Source organism: Chiroxiphia lanceolata, chromosome 18 (assembly GCF_009829145.1).
Source record: "Chiroxiphia lanceolata isolate bChiLan1 chromosome 18, bChiLan1.pri, whole genome shotgun sequence".
Taxonomy (NCBI): Eukaryota; Metazoa; Chordata; class Aves; order Passeriformes; family Pipridae; genus Chiroxiphia; species Chiroxiphia lanceolata.
The window spans coordinates 1,781,453-1,807,968 of NC_045654.1; the positions used below are offsets into that span (position 1 = coordinate 1,781,453).

A 26,516-nucleotide genomic window follows, 5' to 3' on the forward strand; every position below is an offset into this window, starting at 1 on the left:
TCCCAGAGGGAGCAGGGGCCGGGAACAGCCCCGGGGTCGGGCCTTGCTGGGCTCGGAGTGTTGGGCAAGGCCGGTTTCATCCGTGATTAACGATAAAATTGAGGTCAGTGCAGTGCATCCTTTATTCCAGGCAGGACGGGATCAGGAAGCATCGGCAGAGCCCCAGGAATGGCGAACACAGGGTTCAGCCCCACCAGGAACCCCAAATCTCTCCTCCCTCAAGAAAGGATGGAAGGCAGTGACCAGGAACAGCGGGACCCCTGGAATGATGGGGAGGGAGAACCCATCCCGATCCTGTGGGAGCTGCCGGAGGGCCCCCAGCTGTGCTTCCCATTAACCCCTCCCAAGGACTCAGAGGTTTTTCCCGAAGAAAAAAAGAGCAAAGAAACCCCAGTTCCCCTCCTAGTGCTGTGAATTTTTATTACAACAGGAGAAAACAGCTATTCCTCGGGAGTACAACAGTCCAGGGGGTGGGAAAGCGGCTGTGCCGGGCCACAGCCATCCGAACTGCAGCCACGGGCAAGGAATCGATCCCAGGTTTTAAATAAAAAGGGGTTGGGATGGGATTTACGCCACGCCAAACCCCGAGCTGAGCCTCCGGGGGGGCTGTGGGTCAGGTGAGGCTGCGGGAGGGCGGAGTTGGGGGTCCCGAGGGGATCTGGGGGATCCCCGGGGCAGCACCGGCTCTGCTGGAGGGGAAGTCGCGGCTGGAAGGAGGATTCCAGCCGGGCGGGATTTGGGACGGAAGCAGGAAGGGAAGGTCAGGGCATCCCTGTTCCCCCCGCGGGGGGGTCAGAGCGAAGGCACCCGCGGTGGGACAGGCAGGAGCGGGCAGTCCCGGGCTCAGCCCGGGATAGCGGCATTCCCGGGGCGGGGATCGGAGGGGCTGGATCCAGGCACCCAGGGAAAGCCCAGCCCGCGGCCCCCCAGCCTGAAGCTGTCCGTGTTTGTCACAGTTTGCAGGAAAAATAAGGTTTCATTTGGTTGGCACTAGCTGTTCTCCCGCTCCGCATTCCTGGCAGGGAGGGGGAGGAGGAGAAGAGGAGACCTTCCTCCCACCTCCTCTCCCCCGGGAAGCAGCCGCCCGGATTCCCACAGGCCCGGGTCCCTGTCATCCCGCTCCTGCCTCCCACCCCGGCGGCGCTGGGAGAGCCGGCCCTGATTTACAGCTCTCCACTGGAACATGCTCGGCGTCCTAATGGAGCTCCCAGCACGGGAGGGCACACGGGGCTCCAGGGCTGGATCAGGGCTCCAGGGCTGGATCAGGGCTCCAGGGCTGGATCAGGGCTCCTGGGACCGGCACATGGAACTCCAGGGCCGGCTCATGGGACCCCAAAGCTGGCACGGGAGGCTCCAGGGCCAGCACACACAACTCCAGGCCACCACATGAGGCTCCAGGACCAGCACATGGGATCCCAGAGGTCATAGGGCTCCAGGCTGGCACATGAGGCTCCAGGGCTGGCACAAGGAGCTCTGGGCTGGCACAAGGGGCTTCAGAGCAGGCACACAGGGCTCCAGGCTGAAACATGGAGCTCCAGGGCCAGCAGGAGAAGGCAATTCGGAGGGATGTCATCCCTGCCAGGGAGAGCCTTGGGCACGCTCCTCTGCTGGCTGCCAGGCTGGGGGGGCACAACCACAGCCCCTACCCTGGCACTGGGGAAAAGCCCGGAGGGCCGAGCCTAGAAGCTGTGCTAGAAAAAAGTAAGAGAAAAGCTGGAAAACCCCAGGGAAACAGAGTGTGAGGGGGGAGGCTGAAGGGACACTAAGCTAGAGAACATCACCCAGTCCGTGGGCAGCCCCGGGGCCGGCGGGGTGCGGGGGCTGGAGCACCCAGGGGGCCCGGGGTGGTGCCCAGCCCCCCGGCCCCGCGGGGACCCCCCGGCCCCGGGCCAGGCTCCGGGAGCCGTCGGGAAGCAGCAGCGGTGCGGAGCAGCCGGACACCTCCTAGAGCTCCTCGAAGAAGGCCACGCGGGACTTGGTGCTCTGCAGGGTGAGCTGGAAGAGAGCAGAGCCAGGTGAGGGGGGGGCCCGGCCCAGCTTCACCCCCGGGGGTTCCCGGGCTGGGCAGGAGGGAGCCGCTGCCTGTATCCCTCTGGGAACAGCAGGGAGGGCGGAGCCGGGGTGCCGAGGGAGCCCAGGTCGTGCAGCCCCCACCACAGCAAGCACAGCCCGAGGGCGAAGCGGGGCAGGGGGGACAAAGGGTACATCAAGGTCATTAGCGTGGCTGAGGCTTCCAGGATGTGGGATACACGGGAGGCTGGACCAAAGGAGCCAGTCCTGGGAGCACACAGGGATCTTGGGAAGCTGGAGGAGAACCATCCATGAGCTGAAGGAGAACCACACTTGTCTCCAAACCCAGGGCTCCAACAGCCCCTGGACACGTGTGTCCCTGTCACCAAACAGGGACCATCCTCTGTCCCTGCTCACTTCCAACCCCATCCCACCACGTGTGCCTGGTGTGGTCCATGCAGCCACTCCATCGTCCCAGGATCTCCTCCCTGTCCCGCTCCATCCATCCCGCTGGAGCCGCAGAGCCCTCGCTCTCGGGACTGTCCTTGCAGCCAAGGCCTTGAAGGACTTGGAAACCCTTGGAAAGCTTTCCTGCAGCAATAGCAAGGCGATCCCAAAAATAACACCCCACGGAGGAGCCAGGAGCCCATTTGCTAACGGGCCAAAGGAGATGAAAGAGGAAGAAATCCCGGGATTTACAGACAACCACCCAACGGAGCGTGCCGGGGGAAGTGCCACCTCCCAGCCAGCTGCTGGATCACCAGGAGTTTGCCAAAGCAGCAGGCTAATTGCCAAGGCTTCCTTTCAGCTGGATTAAGCACGGTGCTTCCGCTGGGAATGCCGGTTTTGCTGAAACAGGAATCCTGGGATCACCTTCCAGTGAGTTAAGCCCCTCAACGGAGCCGTCAGGCGCTTCCCCCCCCCCGCTTCTCCCCCATGGCCTTTCCTCAGTAATTCCTTCACAGCTCTAATGCCACTTGGAAAAAAAGATCTGTCTGAGGAAATTTCTGCAGGAGCTTAAGAATCTTTGTCAGCAGCAGCTCCCGGGCCAGGGCTGGTTCTCCTCCTCCTCCTCAGCATCCCTAGGCTGCTCCAGTGTCCCCTCCAGAGCTGGGACAGAGGTGGGATAGGGGCTGTGTGCCATGGGCAGCATTTTGCCTAAGTCTGGAAAAGGGAAAAAAAATGAGTGGAGAGCCCCAGGCTGCTGCCAGAGCCTCTGATGGGGCCATTCCACAGGAAGGTCCATCCCTGGAAGTGTTCCAGGGCCTAAAGGGGCTCCAGGAGAGCTGGAGAGGGACATGGGACAAGGACCTGGAGGGATAGGACACAGGGAATGGCTTCCCACTGCCAGAGGGCAGGGTTAGATGGGAGATTGGGAAGGAATTCTTGCCTGGGAGGGTGGGGAGGCCCTGGCCCAGGTTGCCCAGAGAAGCTGTGGCTACCCCTGGATCCCTGGAAGTGTCCAAGGCCAGGCTGGACAGGGCTTGGAGCAACCTGGGCTGGTGGGAGGTGTCCCTGCCCAAGCCAGGGGTTGGGATGGGATGAGCTTTAATGTCCCAACCCACCCAAACCATTCCATGATTCTATGATCCATCTGCCATCCATCTCCTTCCCAAGGCCCTTCCGTAGCCTGGCTGGGGATGCAGAGCCTCCCACCCTCCCCCAGCGCACAGGAGTTCACTCCATTAAATCCCAGCAAGAGGAGATGCCCCCCAGATCCCCCCCAGCAAACCCAGCTGGAGGAAAGAACAGAGCCAGCTCCAACTGCTCACGAGCAGAGGGAAGATGTTCCCCTCAGGCTTATCAAGGAATCCGATATTTCCAGCCTGCTCTGCCTGTGGCTACAGGTCTCCATTAACCCCCCACGTGCTTTTGAGGTCCTGAGCCCGAAGCTGTGCCTGCCTCAGCTCCCAGCTTTGGGAAGCAGGCGGAGGCAGAGCTCCAGGATATCCAGGCACAAGGAGAAAGGAGAGATCCAGCCCTGCCCCTTCACCTGGTGCTTTCATCCGTGACATTCCAAGGCTCCCGACATGCTCAGTGGTACTTCTGTTACCTATCCAGGGAAACTGAGGCACGGGAAGAGCAGCCCAGCTCTGGGCATACAGGGAGTGGGAGCACAGATGGATCTTGATGAGATGGGGTCCCGTGGAAAGGTGTGAGCACAGACATCCCAAGAGGGCCATGCCCTGTGCATCACGGGATCCCAGCAGTGGCCAGAAAGGCACAGACCACAGGGATTCATCCCTGGGAGGGTGGAGAGGCCCTGGCACAGGTTTGCCCAGAGAAGCTGTGGCTGCCCCATCCCTGGAAGTGTCCAAGGCCAGGCTGGAGCAACCTGGGCTAGTGGAAGGTGTCCCCGCCCACGGCAGGGAGTGGGATGAGATGAGCTTTAAGGTCCCTTCCAACAGGGACCAGGATCAGCCCAGCAGCTCCAGCCAGCTGCGTCCTCACATCCAACTGCATCCAGGCACGGGAATCAGCAGACAGGGAATCAGGACTGCTCCTGACTGCACACAGACTCTGCACCGGAGATGCTCTGCTGTGCCTGGAGGGAAAACGCTCCCTCTCCTTTTTGTCTTTCTTTCATTGTTGTTTTCCTGGCTGTGGAGCAGAGGTAGGGCTGTCCTTGCTCCCATCTGGACCCGAGGGATGCACAGGGGGAAGATGGGAAGAGCCCGGGGGAGCTCCTGGGGCAGCCTGACTGATCCCAGCCGGCAGTGCCGGTGGGCGAGGGGAGCTCTCTGCAGGGAAATCCCACTCCCTCCCTCACGGAACAACCAGTTTTCCTCCTTTTTTTTTTTTAGGACATGAAAGCAAGCAGGAGAGCATCACCCTGTGCCGGCCTCTCCACAATCCATGAGGGGAAAGGCCTCCAGCACCTCCAAAAACTCTCCACAGCCTCTGCATCCCCTGTTCCTGGCCAGGCAAGGGGAAATAAATATCCCTCCCCACAGCGTAACGCTGTGCAGGGTGATTAAGAGGGAGTTACATTCTCGTCAGTGCGGAGAAAAGGAAGAAAAAAATTGATTTACAAGCAGTATTATGATAATCTCCTTCCTGCAGGAGGGAGGGTGGGCTCCCGATGCTCTACCAGAGCCATCAAGGAAAATTTAGAGGGAGAGAGGAGGCAGCGCAATTAAGCGGCCAGAGCTGGAATGAATCAAGATGTGAGGAAGGGAAGAGTCCCACTCCCTGCATTCCTGTGCTGGGGCTCCTCTGAGCCTGCTGTTACCCAGCACTGCCGGACTGATTTGATTTAGGAAAAACAAACAAACCGAAGCAACCCAATAAGTGCCTCGCAGGCAACGGCGGTTTGGAGCAGGTAACCCAATAACTGCAGGCACACAACTTCTGGGGGCTGGGAAAACCCCATACAGGGACTCCCCCGGGGCTCCCGCGAGCCCCCCGGAGCTGGGACCCTCCCGACGGGCAGGGGAAGGGGCTGCAAATCACATCAACCTGCCCCCAGGCCTCCCCCGACAGATAAAGGTTTAATATGGCTCATTTCCTTGTGTGTCCTTGTTTATCCTGCAGCCTGGCCGGGCTGGAGGAGGGGGTGACCCCTCCAGGGGCACCATGCGATGCCGGGATGTGGGATGTCTTCCTGCTGGTGGGAAGGAGATCCACATTCCCCGCTGAGCCATCACCCAGTGCCGCTGATTTATTCCCCACTCGCCGCCCTGGTGCCCTTCTCTCCAGCCCTGCCCACTCCCCAGTCCCACCGGCCAGCCGGACTTCTCAATTCCCACTTTTACTTTCGAACCCAAACCCTCCGATTCCACAACTCTTCCCGTTTTCCCCTCCCCACCCCCTTCCCAGTCCCCACCTCCCGGCTCCCTCCCACGCTGCCGTTCCTTGTCTCCCGAGCACAACTGTCCCCCAGCCCCCGACGCTTTGATGAGCCCGTTTGAAAGGAGACGATGACGCTCCGTGTGAAGGAAACGCTTTTCAAAGGCTGCCACAGAAATAGCTGATAGCCCTGACGTTTCCTACTTTCCTCCCGTTCCCTGTAAACAAGGAAAGGAGGCTGCCTGTGTCCCAGTTTAACTGCCTGGGAGCTTTGCTTCCCGGCTCCGAGGAGAACCCAAAGGAAAACCCAAAGGAAAATGAACTTGGAATGGATGTGGCCTCTCACACATAGGGGGTGTGGGCAAGACCCACGTGGGATGGGCCTCCATCTCCTCCTGCACTTGGAAAATGTGTTCCCAGAGCTGCTCTGCTCAGCTGGTGTCTCCTGGCTCTCACCTGCACCCCAGACAGGTGCCAGGCAGGGTGAGAAGATGGGATCCTCACTCATCCTCTCCAACCTCACAGCTCCCAGGGCAATGGGAAACTCCAGTGCTGCTGCTCCTGGAAGTCCCCTGCTGGTGCAGTGTCCTCTCTGCAGCACACAGCCTTCCCTGTCCTGGTGGGACTGGATTACACAGCTCTGCAGGAGCCTGAACAGCACCTCATCCCTGTCCTGGGCTCCACAGGGAGAGATGGACCCATCCATGGGTAGCTCAGTCTGCTCTGTCCCACCCAGGCTTCCTTCTTTTGCCCTTCCCAGAGCATTCCCTGTGCTGGTCCCTTCCCTGTGCTGGATGAGGCTCCAGGGGCACAACAACATCCTCCTTCTCCTCACCAAACACTGGAGCAAAACAGACCCATTTCACACAGGGAAATCTGCTGATCCAGAGGGGCAGAGTTCCAGAGGGAAGGAGTCCCCAGGAGATGACAGAGACCCCCCAAGACTTGTGAAGTTCTTGAGGGTCAGGTGTCAGTGATCCTCAGCACACAGCTCCCAGGAAAACAGGGAGAGGAAAGGTGTCTGACCCGGCATCAGCCTCCCAAAAACCTTCTGCCTGTCCAGATGATGAAGGAGCCTCATGACATTTGGGGGTGGCACATCCTGTCTGTGTGACAGACTCAGCCAGCAGGGACATCACTAACTCACCAGTGTCCTCACAAGGACAGAGCACAGCCCCAAGGTGGCAGGAGGGAAGATGAATCCCCTGGGCTCTGCCTTGCTCACCCCCCTGTGCTTCCAGCTGGGAGCTGCTCGTCCCCTAAACCCGAGGAGGAGACGCTGTGCCTGTAGGAAGGTGGTGGAACATGATTGTTCATGATGGAGAAACCCCCAGCTGAGCAGATTTGGGGCAGCTCAGCCAACCCCAAGAGCCTCAATGACAGGAGAAAATCCTGCATTCACAGAATCACAGAATGGGTTGGGTTGGAAGGGACCTTTAAAATCATCCAGTGCCACCCCCTGCCATGGGCAGGGACACCTTCCACTAGCCCAGGTTGCTCCATGTTTATCCAACCTGGCCTTGGACACTTCCAGGGATCCAGGGGCAGCCACAGCTTCTCTGGGCAACCTGTGCCAGGGCCTCCCCACCCTCACAGCCAACAATTCCTTCCCAATCTCCCATCTATCCCTGCCCTCTGGCAGTGGGAAGCCCTTCCCTGTGTCCTGTCCCTCCATCCCTTGTCCCCAGTCCCTCTCCAGCTCTCCTGGAGCCCCTTTAGTCCCTGCAAGGGGCTCTCAGCTCTCCCTGGAGCCTTCTCTTCTCCAAGTGACCCCCCCAGCTCTCCCAGCCTGGCTCCAGAGCAGAGGGGCTCCAGCCCTGGCAGCATCCTCATGATGCCCATCACCCAAGCACCACAACCAGGATCAGAGCCAGGACAGGAGCCAGCAGGATCCACACGATCCCCAAAAGTGCTGCCCCAGGAGGGAGCTCCAGTCCTGGAGCTGCTGTGCCTGGGCAGGGCTGGGAGCCACGTGAGAGCCTGGCAGGAGAGGCCAGGCCTGGCTGTGGAAGGGCCAGAGGCTCAACGACAAAGCCGCTTGTCTGGGAACAGGCGTGGAGATTTGCTCCTTGCCTGGATACTTCAAAGGGCTTAAATCCCAGTAAATAAGCATGACTATGCAAGAAGAAAGCAACTGGAATCAAAGACCTGATTGTGTTCTAGCAGCCTGTCCTGGGAGCTTTCCTGCAGCAGAGGATACGAGGAAGAAGTGGGTTTTTCACCCTCTGCCACAGCCTAAGTGACAAACCCTCCTGAATCCGAGCCAGCTGGAGCCACAGCTCCAGCCCACGGCGGGGAGCGCTCGGGGAAGGGAGAGCAGCTTCCCCATGAGGTGCTTGTGCTGTGCCCACAGAGCTCATAAAAAGGGATTAGCATGTTAACCACGTAATTAAACATGAAAAACTTTGCGGGCGTCTTCAAAGGCAGGCAACAAACCCCAGAGGTCACACTGCAGCCTCGCTGTGCAGCTGCTTTCATTAGGGGGGCTCCTCCCAGGCACTGCACCGCTCCCGGCTGCTGGAATCGTCTTCCCACAAACTGCCAGGGCTTCATTTCACCTCCTCATGTTGAGCCCACAAGTGGATTTCACTCCAAATTCACCTGCTGTGGAGTTCCTCAAGCCAGACAGGACGGGACAGTGGGTTCCATCCATGGCCAGCCTTCCCTGAGATATCCAACACCTCCCCCAAGGGGGTCCAGACCTGCAGGATCACCTTTTTCCAGTCCCTTGGGAGCACCTGCAGCCCCCAGAGCTGGCACAAGCAGGGATTTACAGCCCTTGGAAGGGCTGGTCCTGTCGAGAACAGCACAAACCTCTGCTGATCATTTCTGGGTAAAGCATCCCCTGCCTCTGCTCCCAAGCTCCAGAGATGCTGGGAATTTGCTCAGTCGTTTCCAAAAGCACTTCCCACCAGCTCTGCCACCTGTCACTGTGAGTGCCTCTATCCCAGGACCCACGATGCCTCTTCCCTTAGTGCCACCAACTCCAAACCTGGCCTTGGACACTTCCAGGGATCCAGGGGCAGCCACAGCTTCTCTGGGCAACCTGTGCCAGGGTCTCACCACCCTCACAGCCAGGAATTCCTTCCCAATCTCCCATCTATCCCTTCCCTCTGGCAGTGGGAAGCCATTCCCCCTTGTCCTGTCACTCCAGCCCATGTCCAAAGCCAGGGTGTGCCAGAACCATGCTCGAGGGAAGAGTGGAAAAGCTTAAAAGCTTCCCAAACTCATCCTCCTGAAGGAGGGAGTGGATGCTGTACACACACACAACCTGTGGATCGAGGGCAAATCCTTGGAGGAAAGCAGGCTCCGGGAAGAAGAGACACGGAATTAATGGAGCAGAGGCTCCTGGGCTGGAGGACAGATGTGTCCCCAGGTCTGGTGGTGACACCTCCAGCACAGCCCCCCTGGACAATCCCCAGGCACAGCCTGGCCCCAGAGCCACCTGCAGACACCAATTGTCCTCAATCCTTTGCTTTATCTTCCCGGGATGCTCCTCCAGCAGGCAGAGCATCCACGTGCTGCTCCGCTCCGAGACGGAGCTGCGCATTTTTAGCCTGTTCTGACAGTTTTGGCAGCAGAGTTGATGGGGTTTGGTTGGTTGTTTGGGTTTGGTTTTTTTTTTTCCCTACGTCCTGAATTTCTTTCTGCAGCAAACAAGGGGGAAGGTGCTGGTTTACTTCATTAAAGCAATCTTCAAAGGCTGCCCTGCACCTCCGATAGATTCCCAACCCCCGGCAGCAGCGCAAAAACAGGAATGCTGAATTATTTAAGTGTCTCTAGCTGCACTACCCCCCCCATTGGTGTTGCCAACTCAACTTCTGCCAAGAAAGACACTTCCCAGCATGGAGGATCAGGTGTAAGAACAAAGGCAGGGAGGCTGGGAATGCTCCCGGGGGAGGGAGAGCCGGGCAGGGCTGCCTGGACATGCTGGTGACTGCGGGGAACCGGTGCCACCGCAGGAGAGGGCAGGCAAGCTCATGCACGGGTTAGTGTCACAGCCAGGTCCCATCACCCCCACAGAGAGTACCTTGGAATAACCTACTTGGAATTCTCAAATGCAGATAGGTCTTCTGCCCTGGGCTTGAGGCTAAACCAGCAAAATAAACAACAACAACAACAACAAAGAGTGATCCCGTGTGGAAGGAGTGGGGGCACAGCTCTGCACTCTGCCTGCCCCGGGTGCTGGAGCTGCTCAGCACCCGCCAGGTGAGGCAGAGGGTTGGGGTATTGAAGGGCTGCTGCACTGCCATCCCATTCCCTGCTTTCCTTGCCTTCACAACGGCAAAGACAAAAGCCCTGCTGACCCCCCGGGGCCAGGAACAGAGGGAGGCTGTAATTCCACTCTGATGTGCTCCACTAATAGACTATTATTTGGGAACCTTTGCTCCCGTGCTGAGATGCAGCAGCCGGCATGGCCTGAGCTCCCCCCGGCAGGGAGGGGACAGGATGAGGCTCCAGCTTCAAAGGAAGGCAGGGTGACAGAACCATGACAGCCCTGACAGCCACGGGAATGACTGCCCAGCCACCCTCTTTAAGGGAGACAAATGGGACCATCAGCTCTCTATGAACTGCTCTCTGTCAGAAGTGAAAATTTAGCAGCTTCTGTTTAAACCAAGGACTCAGAACACAGAGACAAATCCTGCCCAAACCTACTGGGAGCAGGAACGCCTTCAGATTCTAAAATGACAAAAGGGGCTGTGAAGATTTTTATATTCTCTGCTCTGGTGTGACAGGAACCTGAATAGCTCCGGGCCAGCACGAGGAAAACGGAGAGTGAGCCCTGCTAGATTCATTTACCTGCCCCAATTCAGTGATCACAAACTCCCAGCCATGAAAGTCAGCAAGAGCTGGTATTTCCAAATCTTTTCAGACATAACTCTTGGCTGGGAGTAGCAAAGAGAGAAGGATTTGTTTTTACAACCTGGAGTTGTTACCACAGCCTGCATCCCGTGCCATGTGGATTTTCAAATCCTTCCCAGGGACAGAAAGCCAGCCAGGAAAAGCTTTTGCAGGGGAAAAGCCTTTGCAGGTGAGTGGGGCTGACCATCAAGGATGTGCCCCCAGCCCCTCACTACAGAGCCCACTTGGAAGAGCCAAAGGAAAAAGATGGGATGCAGGAATAAAGGAGGGGGGTTGTTGTGAGCCTTCAGGTGTGACCCCCGGGCCAGCAGACGCAGCCCAGCCTCAGTTTTTGGCTGAAGTCCCTCACTTCTGGAGGCAGGTCCCCAGCACAGGGGCAGAGGTCTCACCCCCAGCAGCAAAGGCTTTGTGTTTGAGACTGAAGCTGCACTACAGGTTTCTCAAGAGAGATTAAAAGAGAGGCCCATAGGTCAGGAGTGGTTCTGCCCTCGTTATCCCCCAAGCTCAAAGCTCGTAGGGAATGGCTGCAACAGGCACAGAGGGCTTTTCCTGTTCACTGGCATAGCAGAAACCTCCAACAACATCCCTGCACAGGTTCAGCAAGACCTCCAGCCCCGGAGACCTTCCCATCCCTCCCCACAGCACTGCAGAGACCAGGCTGGGTCGGGACACGTGTAATCCAGGACCACCAGAAGCTGGAATTCTCTGTCCAAAGCTAAACAGCTGGGGAAGGAAACCTAGATCCAACAATTTTATTATCACAAGTTGTGCCAAAGCTAACCCACAGGGCAGGGTGATTTGGGGGGTCATTTTTAAGGGGTTTCATCAGGGGAGATACAAACTGGAGCCCTCGGATACCTTTTTAATAGTGTTGTGCTTGCTGTTGCCTCTGCTGGCGTTCTCGTTGTGCAATATATCCAGGGCTGTCTCCCTCTCCTTGAGCTTCAGTGCCTCGATTTCTGTCTTCAGCTCGTTCAGCTGCTCCTGCAGGTGTTTGCTTTTCTCCATGTACTCCACCCTAACAGACACAAACAGCCCTGGGTTAGTGCTGACCATGTGTGACACGACACCTGATAACGGAATTATAACGGAAACACCTTTTCTTTGTCATTTCCAGCCTGTGGGACTGATAATATCAGTTTATAGCACACGGTGAACTACTGCAAGCAATTATTTGTTCCTTATTAAAGAAGACCCAGACAGCCAACCCAACAATAAAACTGTAAATTGCATTATTATACAAAATTAAACCCAAGCTGGAGCTGCTGGGTGGTATTTTAAGCCTCCTAATTTCCAAGTGAAGCTGCCCCCCAACACAGGCTGACACCACACAGTGTTTAAGCAGCTACTCAGGAAAGCTCTACTCCCCTGCACCCTCTCCCAAACCAGCTCCCCAACTCAAACCCACCAGTCTTCCCAGTGAGGAAGGACCCTGATGTACCGACTTGTCATGTTTTAGAGGGATTCAGCTTGTCAACTGTGTGGGTGCAAGTGCTGTCCCCAAAATATCAGGTATCTGGTAGACACACAGCGTCCCCGGGAGAGAGAAAGACTCCCAAAAAACAGAAAGAAAGGGAAAAAAACCCCCATTTGCAAGGACTCAGCCTGAACAGCCTTCCACGGTGAAATAACAACTGGAAAAAAATCCCACCATGAGCCTTGTAACTGGGATTGAACCCCCTGAGCCAGGTCTGAGGGACAGCAGAGCAACAGGAACCCTTTGGAGTGCCAGAATTTGTAGTGAGGTTTGTCTCAGCACCCAGGGAAAGGAAACAGCCCCGGAGAAGTCAGGAAAAGCATCCTATTGCTTTCAGCACTTGGCAGAGCCAGCTCTCCCCGCTTAGGAGGAGCAGGGTGACCTAGTTAGGAACCTGGGTACAGAACCAGGAATTATCCTGTTATTTTCAGCTTCTATCTCTTTCCTTCTGGCTTTAGGAAAAGTTTTTAATCTCTGTCTCCAGCACAGAGGTCTGTGATTTCAGACAGGAGAGGGCACAGAGCAGAGGCAAAATAAAGCACCCTCTGGGATCCAGGGGTGTTTCATTCCAGCCTTGGGAAGCTGTGGCCGGAGTGGGATGGCAGAGCCCTTGCAGCTTTGATCTATGACCCAATCGATGAACAAAGCACGTTATTACTAGAGAGATTAAAATCTGATCTGCTTTGATTTCTGCTCAGTTGGTAATTTCGAAGGCTACACTCACACCCTCAGGAAAACACAAGATCAAAGCTCATAATCACATCCAAACTTGCTGGTGAACACTTTTTACATATAAACATGACACAGATTCCAAGGAAAAGGGGTTAAGACCCTAATGCAGGACCTCAGCACACACTGCCTTCATGTTCTCTGGACACACTGCAGTGCTCCAGCACTCAGCCTGCTGCTAACCCTTCCCACCACTGTGGGCAATTCCAGCCTGAATGGGAGCCAGGGAAACCTTTAGGAGAGGAAGGGGCTGGAGCAGGGCCTGAACTCACCTGTGAGCAAGAGGGAGAGACACACCTGTGACACCAGGTCCCCACCAGAGAAATGGTCAACCAAGAGAATCACAGAGTCCTTAAGGTTGGAAAAGCCCTCTGAGATCAGATCCAACCCTTCCCCAGCACTGCCAAGGCCACCACTGACCCATGTCCCCAAAGGCCAGATCCACACGGATTTTTAAATCCCTCCAGGAATGGGGACTCCACCCCTGCCCTGGGTAGCTGTGCCAGGGCTGGACAGTCCTTTCCATGAAGAAATTTTCCCAGTATCCAATCTGACCTTCCCCTGGCACAGCTGGAGGCCGTTCCCTCTCCTCCTGTCCCTTGTTCCCTGGGAGCAGAGCCCGACCCCCCCCAGCTCCCCCCTCCTGTCAGGGAGTTGCAGAGCCAGAAGGTCCCCCCTGAGCCTCCTTTGCTCCAGGCTGAGCCCCCCCAGCTCCCTCAGCCCCTCCTGCTGCTCCAGCCCCTTCCCAGCTCCGTTCCCTTCCCTGCACATGCTCCAGCCCCTCAGTGTCTCTTGTCTGAGGGGCCCAGAAGTGCCCCCAGGGCTGGAGGTGCCCCAGCAGTGCCAGCACAGGGACGGGCCCTGCCCTGGGGCTGTGACACACCAGGGCTGGCCCAGGGGTCATTGCCCTCCTGCCCCCCTGGGCACACCCAGGCTCGTGTCCAGCACAAACCCCATCCCAGGGCTGGCCTGGACACATTCCACGTACTTCTCCTTCTCGATTTCCATGGACAGCCTCTTCATGTCCGTGTCCTTGAAGTCGAAGGACAGGCTCTCACTGATGAGGTTGAAGCTTGGCAGGTCTGCAGGCAGTGCTGTCGTACTGGAGTTCATGGACTGCTAAAGAGAGAGCACAAATCAACCACCTTGGGCCACACAAATGTTGCTACAGCAGAGGTCAAATCACAGCAACACAAGCCCAGTGTCTCAAGCACCAGATCAGCCTGGAGATCCCCTTGCTCCATTCCCCATTTGCTCCTTAGTTCAGAGCTATTGATCCTCTGGGACCTTGGTTCTTTGCAGTAATAAAGAGGAGACAAAACACCACCTGCCTTCAAAACCTATTGACAAAACTTGGTAAAATCGAGGTTTTATCACTGCTGTGCCACTTGGGAGTCATCTGACAGTTATTTACCATTCAATCAGGTTGATAAAGTTCAAGCTGTGAACAGGGGCAATGCAGGACCCCGTGTGACAGCAGAGTCCTGCACTCCACTGCTCCCAAAGCAAAGACCAACGTGACCCCAGAGATGACATTCCAGCAAGGGCCCTGGAGATACACCAGCACATTTTTACCTTCTCAGCAATCTACAGTTCCAGGTGTTTAGGAATGCTAGATCCAGTTGGAAATGCTGAAATAAGACAGGGAATCACTCCTATCCCACCTGAGCAAGGATCTGGTACTTTCTTCCTCCTGCGAAATGCTGTGACACCCCCGCTGACCCACACTGATTTTATCTTCCCATTAAACAAAAAGGACCCTTCTTTCCCTCAGTCAAAAACTGTCACACCTCTAATAAATGGGCTCATTAGGAGGAGAGGAGAAGCCTGATGGAGTCATCGCTCTGCTCCTGAGGAACGTCGGATGAGGTGGCAAACAGGGCACACGTCAAGGGTGGCACAGCAGCATCAGGTGGGGCTGAGTCACAGCTGCTGCCAGCCTGCTTAGCCCTCCTTTTGGGATGTGAGAAACCCAGCACCCAAAAGGTCCCACACCTCCCTGCTGGATGCTCCTTCTTGCTTTAAGGGGTTCCTGTAATGAAAACAAGGTGCCACACCATGGAATGGCACTGCTGGGTACCTGTCCCGACAAACGACCCCTCGAGCTTCAGTTGCTTCTTTCCTTCCCTCCTTTCTCCTACTTGGGATCCTCCAGGCACTGTTTGCAGCTAGGTGTGCTTCAACAAGACCTGCTAGCACTGGGGTGACAGATTTACTCTGCACAATAACCTGGCTCTTCCCTCACCACCAGCCTGGAATTCACAAACAGCCAGGGCTCATTCCCAGCTCGCTTTCCCCGGACAAACCTTAAAGGGACAACATTTCATCCACCTGCAGAGCTGGAACACAAACACCTGGTACAAACATAAACAAGGCAGCACCTAAAACTGCACTTGGCCTGGCTGGAGCATTCCAGGTGAGTTAAGACCCACATGACAAGGAAACTCAATTCCTTACTCCCCTGCTTGAATGGAACACAAGCACATTAATTCTGGAGCCAGCGCTGGAAGGGACAGCTCAGCCCCTAAATTCCAGTCTCGGAGGGAAGGGGACAGGTCTGCCAAAGCACTTAACTGATTTAAATACTTGCATCCCATTGACATTCAAGTCCCTTCCCTGTGAGGCACACAGGTGTTCCCAAAGCCCTTCCCACGTGAGGCTCTCCCATCCCTGCTGTGCAGGGAGCCAGGAGCATCAGAGCCTGCTGGCCTTCAAACGACCTTTAGCTTGGTTTTGTTTCAGCACAAGCTTGTTGAGTTTTGTTTTTAAAACCCCACAAACAGCAGCAGGAAGAGCTGAGCATGAATTTCAGTTGCTGCAGCCATTAAGTTTGGAGACAATTTGTCAGGGTCGCTACAGCCACTTCCCTTCCCTCGGCACCGCTCTGCCATGGAGCAAGGGAAAAATGGTGGAGAAGTCCAAGAGAAGCAGGAGTGAGGAAGAATAAGCAAAGAGCAAGGAAAGAGCAGGCTGAGGGCTCTCAAAGGCACAGGCTTGATATGTGGAGCAAAGCATTTCATAATTGTGGAATGGGTTGGGTGGGAAGGGACCTTAAAGCTCATCCAGTGCCACCCCCTGCCATGGGCAGGGACACCTTCCACTAGCCCAGGTTGCTCCAACCTGGCCTTGGATACTTCCAGGGATCCAGGGGCAGCCACAGCTTCTCTGGGCAACCCGTGCCAGGGCCTCATCACCCTCACAGGGAAGGATTTCTTCCCCAGTCTCCCATCTATCCCTGCCCTCTGGCAGTGGGAAGCCATTCCCTGTGTCCTGTCCCTCCATCCCTTGTCCCCAGTCCCTCTCCAGCTCTCCTGGAGCCCCTTTAGGCCCTGCAAGGGGCTCTCAGCTCTCCCTGGAGCCTTCTCTTCCCCAGGTGAACCCCCCCAGCTCTCCCAGCCTGGCTCCAGAGCAGAGGGGCTCCAGCCCTGGCAGCATCTCCGGGGCCTCCTCTGGACTCTCCAGCAGTTCCACGTCCTCCCTGTGCTGTTCCCAGGGCTGGAGCAGCTCTGCAGGGGGGTCTCAGCTGAGGGAGCAGAGGGACAGATCCCTGCTGCACATTTCCTGCCATCTGCAGTTACCCTGGGCAGCTCTTGCAGCAGGTGCAGGGATTTTTAATCCAAGGGGCCATGTGGTGATAAAGGGGACACAGATCCTTTTCCGTATGTGTTTCCTCACCTGGAACAAACTGCATAACCCTGTTACTGCATTACAGCAATTTCCTGCTGTTAATAAAGGCAAGCACCAGGCTGACAGCAGTCATCCCTCTGGTCCCTCTGGAATACAGAGCGAGACGCTGGATCCGGGGGAGGCACAGAGTGAGGCAGGAGGTTTCCCCCGCAGGGAGAGCTCCTCCTGTTGCTGCCACTGCGCTGCTCCAGAATTTGGGAAAGCCCAGAACAGCCACTCACTGCTTCCAGGGGATCAGAAGAGGGATGACTGCCTTTCTCGGGCCAGGAGTGGCACCTGAAGGGCAGTGAAGGAGCCGAAGAGCCGCCGCCAAGTTCGTAAGGAATGAATTGTTCTCCAAGCCCTGATGGCCCGAGACTCAGATCCACGTCTTATTTCACATGCATCACCCACCAGTGACATCATAAAAGCAGCCTGGGCTCCAAGGACTAAAGAGACACTGAAACAAGCTTTAAAGAACCACGGTTGGAGACTGGAAAGTTAAAAAATACATATATTTAACTGCTTCTTGCCTTTGCTGCAGCACAGAGTTAATGGTTGGACTCGATCCCTTAAAGGTCTTTTCCAACCTAAATGATTCTATATCCATCCATTTCCCCCTTCCTCTCCTGCTCTTGTTCCCCACCAAGGGAAGTCCTACTCAGCTCCCAGTGCCAGGGAGTGCAGAAGTCTGGGCTCATGGAAAAGAACAAGCCCAATGTTACACCCTCCTTAAGGGATGGAGGACCTGGAATCCTGCACCATGTGGCAGAGCTGCCATCTACCTGAGGGACACAACTTCCCAAAAACAGCTTTCAAAACAGGTTCCTGCCATGTTCTGGCAGGTGAGGAGGCTCACCCCAATCCAGGGAGGTGTAATAGGGGATGGAAGAGCTCAGCAAGATGTTGTTACCTGGATAAGGACCTGCTGGTCACACCAGTCTCCTCCTGACCTTGGAAAACAACAGGCCTGGAGTCTGAGCAACACGGCACAGGGAGAGGGGCAGGAGGAGCAGCAGCTGCACAAGGGGACCCTGACACCCAAATGGGGAGAGGATAAAAGCAAGTCCCTTCCCTCCTGGCACTGGCAGCCATATCTGGAAGGCCAAGTCTCTTCAGGGAAGGGAGAGGACACAGCCCCATGTGCCTGGAAGCGACAGTTGTGTGTGAGCTGCCTCCAGGCAGATGCAGCTGGAGGGGTGGAGCTGAGCTCCAAGCAATCCCACAACATTCCCACTAATGAGGCAGGAACAGAGCCACCCAGCTGCTCCCCAGCACCGGGATTTCAGCACGGGCTCTGCTGGTTTGATGAAGGATGAACGTGGCAAACACGAGGGAACGTGGATGTACAAGAGCTGCCCAAATTCCATGCTGGGTTGGTGCAGCCACACAGCAGAATTCCAGTGAGGACACCCCTCCCTGTGCAAAGTTAAACCCAGAATTAAAGAGCTGGTGCATCCCAGATTCCCAGTGAATTGTCAAATATGGAGCACTCCAAAGCTGGGCTTTATCCAGCACTCTCTTGACTGAGTGTCCCGTAGCCGAGAGCAACTGATTATTTCCCATCACCGTTATTTTTAACAGCTTCCAAATATTCCTGCAGGGAACTCCAGAGAATTGGGATGAAAAGTTGCTTCATCTCAATCCCTCTCCAATCTGCTCCCCTAAAGTTTCCAGAGGAGGAGGAAGGAGCCTGCAGGTACAAATCCAGCCCTCAGTGCTGGCAGGTCCGTAACTCCCACGTACGTCTGTCGAGCCTATTCCTGATGCTGCCGAGCAATTCCCTGTTCCCAAGCCAGCCAGGCAGCAGCTCTGGCAGGTGTGAGCTGCAGGGAGGGGGCACCTGATGGGGTCTGCAGGTACAATTAGGGAAGCAGAGGAAAGGAACTGCCAGACAGATCAGAACAATGGTCACTTAGTCTGGCGTTTCAGCCCCGGCAGGCACCGGGACCAGATGCTTGGGAGGAAGGTGTGAAATCCTCTTAATGGGCAATTATGGAATAATCTCTCTTCGAGGAAGTTTTTTTCCAGCACATAAAGGTCCAGTTTATGCCCAAAGGATGAATTTAACAGGTTCTGAACAATGTTTATCCCACCTAACAAGAATAAGGACACACTTAACCCTATTTTAAAGGCTATTGCTGAGCTGGTGCTCTCCACACGTGCTGGCAAAGCACAGCTCTGACACGGCTGTTAAATTGGTTTAAAATTTGCTGCTTTAATTTCAGCAGCAGCTCCTTTGCTCTCGTAGCAAGAGGTGGGTGGGAAACAAAAAAAGAGCAAAGTGATGTTGTGCTGGATGAGGCACCGGGATGAAAAGGGCAAGGACTGCTCAGGGTTTTTGAGCAGCACTGAGGCAGCTCAGCCCCTCCGTGGATGGGATGGAGAATTCTTAGATCTGGAGATGGATATCTGGAGAATTCCACAGCCTCCAGGCTGTGGAGGAGGGCACGTTCAGGGGCTGGGAACTGGGGAATACAATACAGATCTCTCTTACTGTGTAGGACGACTTGCTGGTGATCTCCAGGAGCTTCTGCTTCGCTCTTCGCTCTGACTCACGAGCCTCCTGAAGGTCCTGCTTGAGCTGATCTGCCTCCTTTGCCCTGCAAAGACAAGCAGCAAACAGCAAATATCACATTGGAGCTGAGAGGAACGAGCAGATGGAGAAGCAGGATCACAGTGCAGGTGTGGAATTGGCTGGGATTGTCCCGCAGCAAGACCTGAACAAAGAAACCATTTGAGGAGGGGAAATGGCAGAACCTCTGACTCTGTGGGACCCAAATCCAAGCCATGGAAGGGCAGCTCTGAAATGGGCTCTGTGTGAGCATCAGTGAGTGAGGCTGAGGGCTGGGAAGGGTGCTAAGACAGCAATTCTAGAACCAGGATTTACCCTCGAGGCTTATGGAGCCCCCAGAAGGAAAAAGCCAGAGGAAGGAAGGACGTTTGCTCTCCTGGATTGAGATTTGAGGGGAGGCTTCACATGACAGAGACCAAGGTAGGAAGAGAAGGACAAGAACAGTGCTCATCCAAGCAGAAGGGCTGGCACCAGGCAGGCTCACAGGGAAAGGAGTAATCAGTTGGAAGGAAACAAGACTGATCTTTTACTTGCTCGCTACCGAATGCACCGTGGGACCTGGGCTCAGATTTTAACAAGGAGCAGAGACTCCAAGAGCTGGGGAGAGCTCAAGGCTAACCTGGAACAGAGCTCACGGCTGGGAATGAGAACTGAACAACTGAGAGGCAAGTAGAGGAATAAAGAGAGAATAAGGAATGGAGATCTACCATCCAGGGGAAAAACCAACCCCAAGTGCTATGAATGGTGTCAAAGACTTTGGGGAATGCAGGGGAGGGTTGCAGAAAGCACCCAGAAGCAGAGCTGGCTTTTGGAGAGGGGAATAGGCTGGGCCACAGGGCTATTTGCTGTGAGGGAGGCTGAGGGCTTCCTGCACACCACTGGAGGGATAACTCCAGGCAGGAGCTGCTCCTGTCCCATTGGAGGGATAACTCCAGGCAGGAGCTGCTCCTGTCCCATTGGAGGGATAACTCCAGGCAGGAGCTGCTCCTGTCCCATTGGAGGGATAACTCCAGGCAGGAGCTGCTCCTGTCCCATTGGAGGGATAACTCCGGGACTCTGGGCAGGAGCCCCTCCCAGCTAAGGCAGAAGGGGGTGGGAAGCCAAGCAGAGGCAGCTGGAAGGTTGTACCCTCTGACCTCCTCTCCGACTCCTCGGCCATTTTCAGAGCCAACATCTCAGCCTCCAGCACCTTCTGCTCCATCAGCCGCTTCTCCTCCTCGGTCCGGATGGCCGTGGCCTTGATCCGCTGCATCTCCTGCTCGGCCTCCGCCGCCTTCTGCGCCAGCAGCTTGGCCTCCTCCTCCGTGATCTGGGCCTTCTCTGCCAGCAGGTCTGCTGTCTCCTCGGACCTCATCTGCCAATGCAGGCACATGAAGCCTTTTATTGCACTCCGTGTCCCCCCAAATGTGCTCACAGCCCCCGGGGCAGGGTCGGGAGCTGCCGACACGCTCCATAGAATCCCTCCCGTCCGTGACAGCCTGCTGCCAAGGCCTGCACGGTGCCAGGCTCTGTCCCAAATCATCCTCTTTGTGCTCCTCCCAAGCAGCCCAGCAGAATGGAATAGCTCCATCCAGCCTCCTGCTCACTGTGCACTGGCAGGAGTTTGGGAGCAGCCACAGTCACAGTGCACTTCCAAAAACACTTCCACAGTGCAAAGAGTGAGGAGCAGCTGCAGTGCCTCGGGAAACAGCCTCCCAGGGACCTACCAGAGCCTCGTTGGCCATTGTTGCCTCCTCCTTTAACTGCATCAGCCTCCTCTCCAGCTCATCCCTGGTCCTCTCAGCCTCTTCTCTCATTTGCTTCTCCCGCGCCAGGCGCTGCCGTTCCATCTGGGAAGAAGGGATCGGGGAAAGTGAGGAGAACAACACACGTTAGGAAGGCTTTCCATGGATGAGAAAGGGTCATGGGTAGGGGAAGGAGCACAGGGCTGTGCTGCTGCCTCCTCTCTGCTTATGGACACAGGGAATGTCCCTGGATTGGGGTGACCTGACCATAGAACAGAATCATGGAATCACTTCGGATGAAAAACGCCTCCAACATCATGGAATCAAACCACTCCCCCAGCACAGCCAGGGCCACCACGTCCCCCAGTGCCACGTCCACACGTTTTCTGAACACTTCCAGGGATGGTGATTCCACCACTGCCCGGGGCAGGCTGTTTGATGCCCCCTGCTCCCTTGAAAAGTGCCCTTCCAGAGACAATTCCCATCCTCTGACCAGGCTGTCACCCACAGCGTGGCCACACCTGGCAGGTGATGATGTCCCCTGACAGTGCCCTAGGCCGAGTCATAGGGCAGACCTGGACAAGCAGGGTCCAAGCTATGTCTGGAGTTTCTCCCTGCAGGGCTGGGCTCAAGGGTTTGGGTTTGCCTGAAGCAGGGAAAGCAATTTGATTTGAAGGGCAGCCCGAGGGCACCTTCCACACATCCAACACAGGCCCAGCCCGGGGCAGGAGGCTGAAGGACCTTTTGCTCAGCCATCTAAGCCAGCACACTGCAACCTTCCCTTCCACTCCTCTGGAGGGAGGTCACACAGAGATCAACCACCTCTGGCAATTCCCGCACACAATAAACCCTCTCCCTCCAGCTCAGCTTCCAGGAAACAGCCGCTCTTCTCCACAAGGGGAAGATCCGAGCCACCACAGTCTGTTGCTGTGCCCAAGGACTGCCTCTCCACCAGCCCAGCGCCCAAGGGAGCCATCGGGCTAATTAACACGCCGAGTTTAATCCCTCCAGTCCCACAGAGATGGGCATTATAAATATCCACGCCACAGCCAGGACAGGAGACCTGCTGGGTTTAATAAGGGAAGGAAGTGTGACAAGCCACATTTCTCTGCTCCTTGGAGCCCAGCTGTGCTCTGAGAGCGGGACGCCCACTGCTCCAACCGTTCTGCTGCCTTCCATTAAAGGTTCCCCTCATTAATTATCATTATAATCTGCATCCCGCTTGGGACTTCCATTAACAAGAATTCCTGGTATAAAAGGATTATCTGGAACCAGTTAGCAACTGTGGGAGGGAGGAGGAAGCAGGGGAGATGGTGGCTGGCTCGGGAGAGGGCAGCCAGCCCAAGCAGGAGCCTGACCTTTCCATGGAGCCCAAGTGCTCTGGATTTGGGAGCTCAGGTGAAGCGTTAAGTTGCTGCTTCCTCAACTCTCCCAGGAGCCCAGATAAGCACAGGATCTCAGGTCTTGCTGGACTTACCCAAATACATCAAAAACTCACAAGACTGGAAAACCTAAAGACTCCTGGAATCATTAAGGTTGGAAAAGCCCTGTAAGATCAAGTCCAACCATAGGCCAGAACTACTGTGTACCCACAAAACCCCAAGTGTCACATCCACTTCTGAACACTTCCAGGGATGGTGACTCCACCACTTCTCTGGTGCTGCACTAATGGTCCAACTTGGTGATCTTAGAGGGCTTTTCCAACCTTCATGATTCTATAAAGCCAAGTTCTTACTGACCAGAGGAATCCCTGTGGGAAGCAAGAAGCTTCCCCTCCCCAGAGGAGCTGGCCAGGTTACCCTTGTAGTGACTCACATCCTGCCCCCTCCTGCCACCCCACAAGCTACAGGAGGGAGAACTGCTTTGGGAGCTGCCTGAAGGACAAGCCACATCCCATCTCCAGGTCAGCTGAGCACCTCAACACTGAGCCCAGCACCTCAGAAGGTGCCTGAAGAACAAGGCACATCCCATCTCCAGATCAGCTGAGCATCTCAACACTGAGCCCAGCACCCCAGGAGGTGCCTTCAAGACAAGGCACATCCCATCTCCAGGCCATCTGAGAAGCTCAACACCGAGCCCAGCACCCCAGGAGGTGCCTTCAAGACAAGGCACATCCCATCTCCAGGTCATCTGAGAAGCTCAACACCGAGCCCAGCACCTCAGGAGGTGCCTGAAGAACAAGGCACATCCCATCTCCAGGCCAGCTGAGCACCTAAACACCACACAAGCACCTCTGTGGACACGCTCACACCCAACACCGTATCAGCCTGTGAGCACCAGACCCTCCTGGTTTCTCCTGCTCCGGTTTCTCCCGCTCTCATGTATCGGCTTCACTGCCTACAGGGCCATTTATATTCCGAGCACCAGTGCCCAGATTAGCTGTGTGGGTTTCAGTGAGTAGAGAAGGTCCACGAGCAGAAAACAATGATTCATACAATTCAATTTGCTGATCTCTGCTCGTCGGCCACACGCCGCTGCCTCCGCCGTGACCCGCGGCTCCGAGAGGAGCCCGGCATGGATTAACATGCAGGCTGCAGGGCCCGGCCCGGCGGGGGCATTCCATCACCCTGCAATTAGGGAATGCGGGAGGGGAAGGGCTCAGCTCCCCCTCACAGCCCCTGCTTGAAGTACAAGTGACCTCCCCGTTTTTTCTGGCAGGAAAACACTCGTAGACACCCAGAGCAGCTTCTCCCTCCCGGCCTCCCGGTTTTGGTCCCAGGTGAGGGGATGGACTCAGGGGGCCATCGACCTGCAGAGCCAAGCTGAGAATGACTGCTGAGCTGGGAGCAGGCTACCAAAAAATGTTCAGCTGGACCTTCCCTCGAAGGTGCTTTGATGTCACTCCAGAGACTGTTTCTTCCCAAGTTCATCTGCATTCCTGATTTTGGGCTCACTGGTTATGGGAGATGTGGCTCACCTGCTTCCTGGCCTTCTCCTCCCTGGCCTGTGCTTTCATCTGCTGGACCTCCAAGGAGTCTGCCTTCCTCCTCCTCATGAAGAGGTCGTGGTTCCCAATGCACAGCTGCAGGATCTGTTCCAGTCAGGGGTGAAGAGCGGAGAGAAACAGCTGTACACATGTGATGGTGAGGAGGTGGTTTGTATTCTTGACACACAGAAACACTAGAATTGCTTTGATTTGGTGCTTGTTAGTGCTTCCACCTACTGCTCTCAAACCCTGTGAGCTCTCAGGAGGGGCAGGGAGCCAAGTCCCACACCAGACACCAGCTCCTGGGTAGCAGCTCTCTGCAGAGACCAATTTTCTGTGCCTCCAGCACAGCACAGCTCTGGCGTGTTTTATACCCACCCTAAAAAGGCAAGAGGCCAAATAATGAAATAAGAACTTCTCCAGCTCTGCCTGGTTCCCTGGCTCTCACTAAGCCCCTTCTTTAGGTTCAAGATGAACTTGTGCCTCCTCCCAGCCGCACGTTCAAAGCACTGAGATTAAAAAATAAATTAAAAGGAGGAAAACCACTTTTCATCTTGGAAAAACAGAAGGCTTATCAAAAACTTCCTTGGACATCTTCAGATACCTTTGCTGAGGGGTTTTGAGCCCCAATGTAGTTCCCTCTGGTAAGGGAAGGGAGGTGGAAGTGCCAGAGGAGGTTTAGCACAGGGTGGGTACACAGAGGAGTGAAAGCTTATTTTGGCAATAAAAATAGAGTGCTAAACTCAGATTCTTTTCTAAAGGGCTGATTCACACATCCTTCTTCCATTTCATAGAATCCTAAAATGGTTTGGGTTGGAGGGGACCTTAAAGATCATCCACTCTCCTGCCATGGGCAGGGACACCTTCCACTGTCCCAGGTTGCTTCAAGCCCCGTCCAACCTGGCTTTAAGCACTTCCAGGGATGGGGCACCCACAACCCAAGTGACAAATGACATTTTCCAAGCCTCAAATGACTTCTCTGGAGTGAGAGGAGTTTCACTCACAGTGAACCTGGTGAGTGCAGTGAGGAAGCCCCACGAGAAGCACAGGACAACCTCCAACCAGGACAGCAAAGATCCCTGTGTGACAATGGATCCACACCCAGAAGAGCAGCTAAAGCTGGTCTCCAGCATGGATGCTGAACCCAGTGTAGCCCCCTCCATCCTTGTACAAGGAGAGTGTCCTCAGAGGGGACCAGCCTGCGAAAAGCCAGGACTCTGGTAATGGTGCCTCCCAAAACAGGGAGAGCTACGACACAGGGAGGATGGAAAAGCTCCACAGGGAAGAAAGAGAATCTGAGCAAAACTGGGGGTGATGACTACGTTGTACCAAGTCAGCTGTAACCCAAGAGCTCAGAAAGGGAGCACAAAAACAGGGGAGGGGGGAGAGGTTCTGTGAAGGAGTTTGACTTGACACTCCCCCTTATTTCCTAGAGGGAGCAGTAACTGCTGCACCCCCTCCCAGCTCCAGCAGCTCCCTCTCGAAGGAAAAGCCCCAAGAGCTCATTGTCTCACACTCTCTGCAGAACCCAGTGCTGCAGGCAGTAAAAATGACTGTCTGCACACTTACCAGCTTATTCACACGCAGCTTTGATGAATTGAATTTAAAAACATCAATCTTTTTGTCCAACGGCTTAATCGTAAACTGAAAAGGAAAAAATAAAGAGGGAGAGAGTTATCAGAGAGTGGTGCATTTAATAAAAAGGCAGCTATAAAACTCTCACAGAGAGCTCTGGCTCGGAGGAGGCCGGCAGGGTCAGACACGCACGGCTCAGAGCCGGCCCCGTGGCTGCGAGCCAGGAGAGAGGACTCGCAGCAAAAGCAGCCAAGGAGACAACTGTTCCTCCCCCTGGAAAAACGTGGGAGCCACAGGAGCCCGTGTCCTCTGCAGAGCACCCTGCAGAGGTGGGTAGGGACACAGGGCAAGGTGCTGTTCCCCTGGGATAATCCCCAGCAGGAACTCGGGACGCTTGGAAAGGGAGGAAGAACCAGCTCAGCTGCCCGATGGATTCCCTGAACCACAGAGTTGTTAAGGATGGAAAAGATCTTTGAGATCATCAAGTCCAACTGCCAAACAGCACCACCATTAAACCACGTCCTCAAGTGTCACATCCACAGGTTTTCTGAACACTTCCAGGGATGGTGACTCCACCACCTGACCAATCTTTCAGTGAAGAGGTTTTCCCTAATATCCAACCTAAACCTCCCCTGGCGCAGCTTGAAGCTGTTTGATCTCATCCTGTCCCTTTTTCCCTGGGAGAAGGGCCCGATCCCCACCTGCCTCCACCCTCCTGCCAGGCAGTTAAAAGGGCAGGAGAGCTGCATCAGGGACACAGCAAGGAGCTGCTGCCCTTCCTGCTGCCACCTCACAAGAGCTCCCCGAAAGGATTTTCCATGCATTTTCTTCTCCAGAACTCACTTGGGTCACAAGCCCTCTCCACAATTCCAAACGTTATTCCCTGGCTCTAACTTGTATTCACACTCTGTGTGCCAAGCAAACAGCTCTACCCATGGCCTGGGATTCCCCTCTCCAAAAGCTCTCCCACAGCAGGTCCCTGAAGAGGACAGAGGTGGCATCAACAGCCTGGAGGGATTCAGGAAGACAACCCCGGGTAGAGAGGGGCCTCAAAAGGGCACTTGAAGAGATGAAGTGCTCTGCAACATGGCATTTGTCAGGAGACACGTGCATATTCCATCACTCCCCCCCACAGCACAGGGATAAGGGCTGAGGAGCTGGAACAGGCAGAGTGTGTCCATT

At 55.5% G+C, this 26,516-nt stretch overlaps 1 protein-coding gene across 5 annotated transcripts in view; it reads right to left on the minus strand.

Moving 5' to 3' along the window:
• Positions 1 to 394: 394 nt before the first annotated feature.
• Positions 395 to 26,516, minus strand: part of NF2 (neurofibromin 2) — a 49,641-nt gene continuing 23,519 nt past the window's right edge. Inside the window, exons 9-17 of one of the 5 annotated variants that reach the window (XM_032705696.1) lie at positions 25,329 to 25,403; positions 23,751 to 23,864; positions 20,816 to 20,938; positions 20,246 to 20,463; positions 19,032 to 19,137; positions 13,857 to 13,987; positions 11,521 to 11,680; positions 9,845 to 9,889; positions 1,907 to 1,995 (exon numbers count right to left, since the gene is read on the minus strand). In XM_032705696.1, the coding sequence (XP_032561587.1) occupies positions 9,854 to 9,889; positions 11,521 to 11,680; positions 13,857 to 13,987; positions 19,032 to 19,137; positions 20,246 to 20,463; positions 20,816 to 20,938; positions 23,751 to 23,864; positions 25,329 to 25,403 (963 nt within the window). In that variant the 3' untranslated portion in view covers positions 1,907 to 1,995; positions 9,845 to 9,853. Of the gene's footprint in view, positions 1,996 to 2,039; positions 3,175 to 9,844; positions 9,890 to 11,520; positions 11,681 to 13,856; positions 13,988 to 19,031; positions 19,138 to 20,245; positions 20,464 to 20,815; positions 20,939 to 23,750; positions 23,865 to 25,328; positions 25,404 to 26,516 lie in introns of those variants that run through there. The other 4 variants (XM_032705694.1, XM_032705695.1, XM_032705698.1 and 1 more) reach the window with 4 other exon arrangements.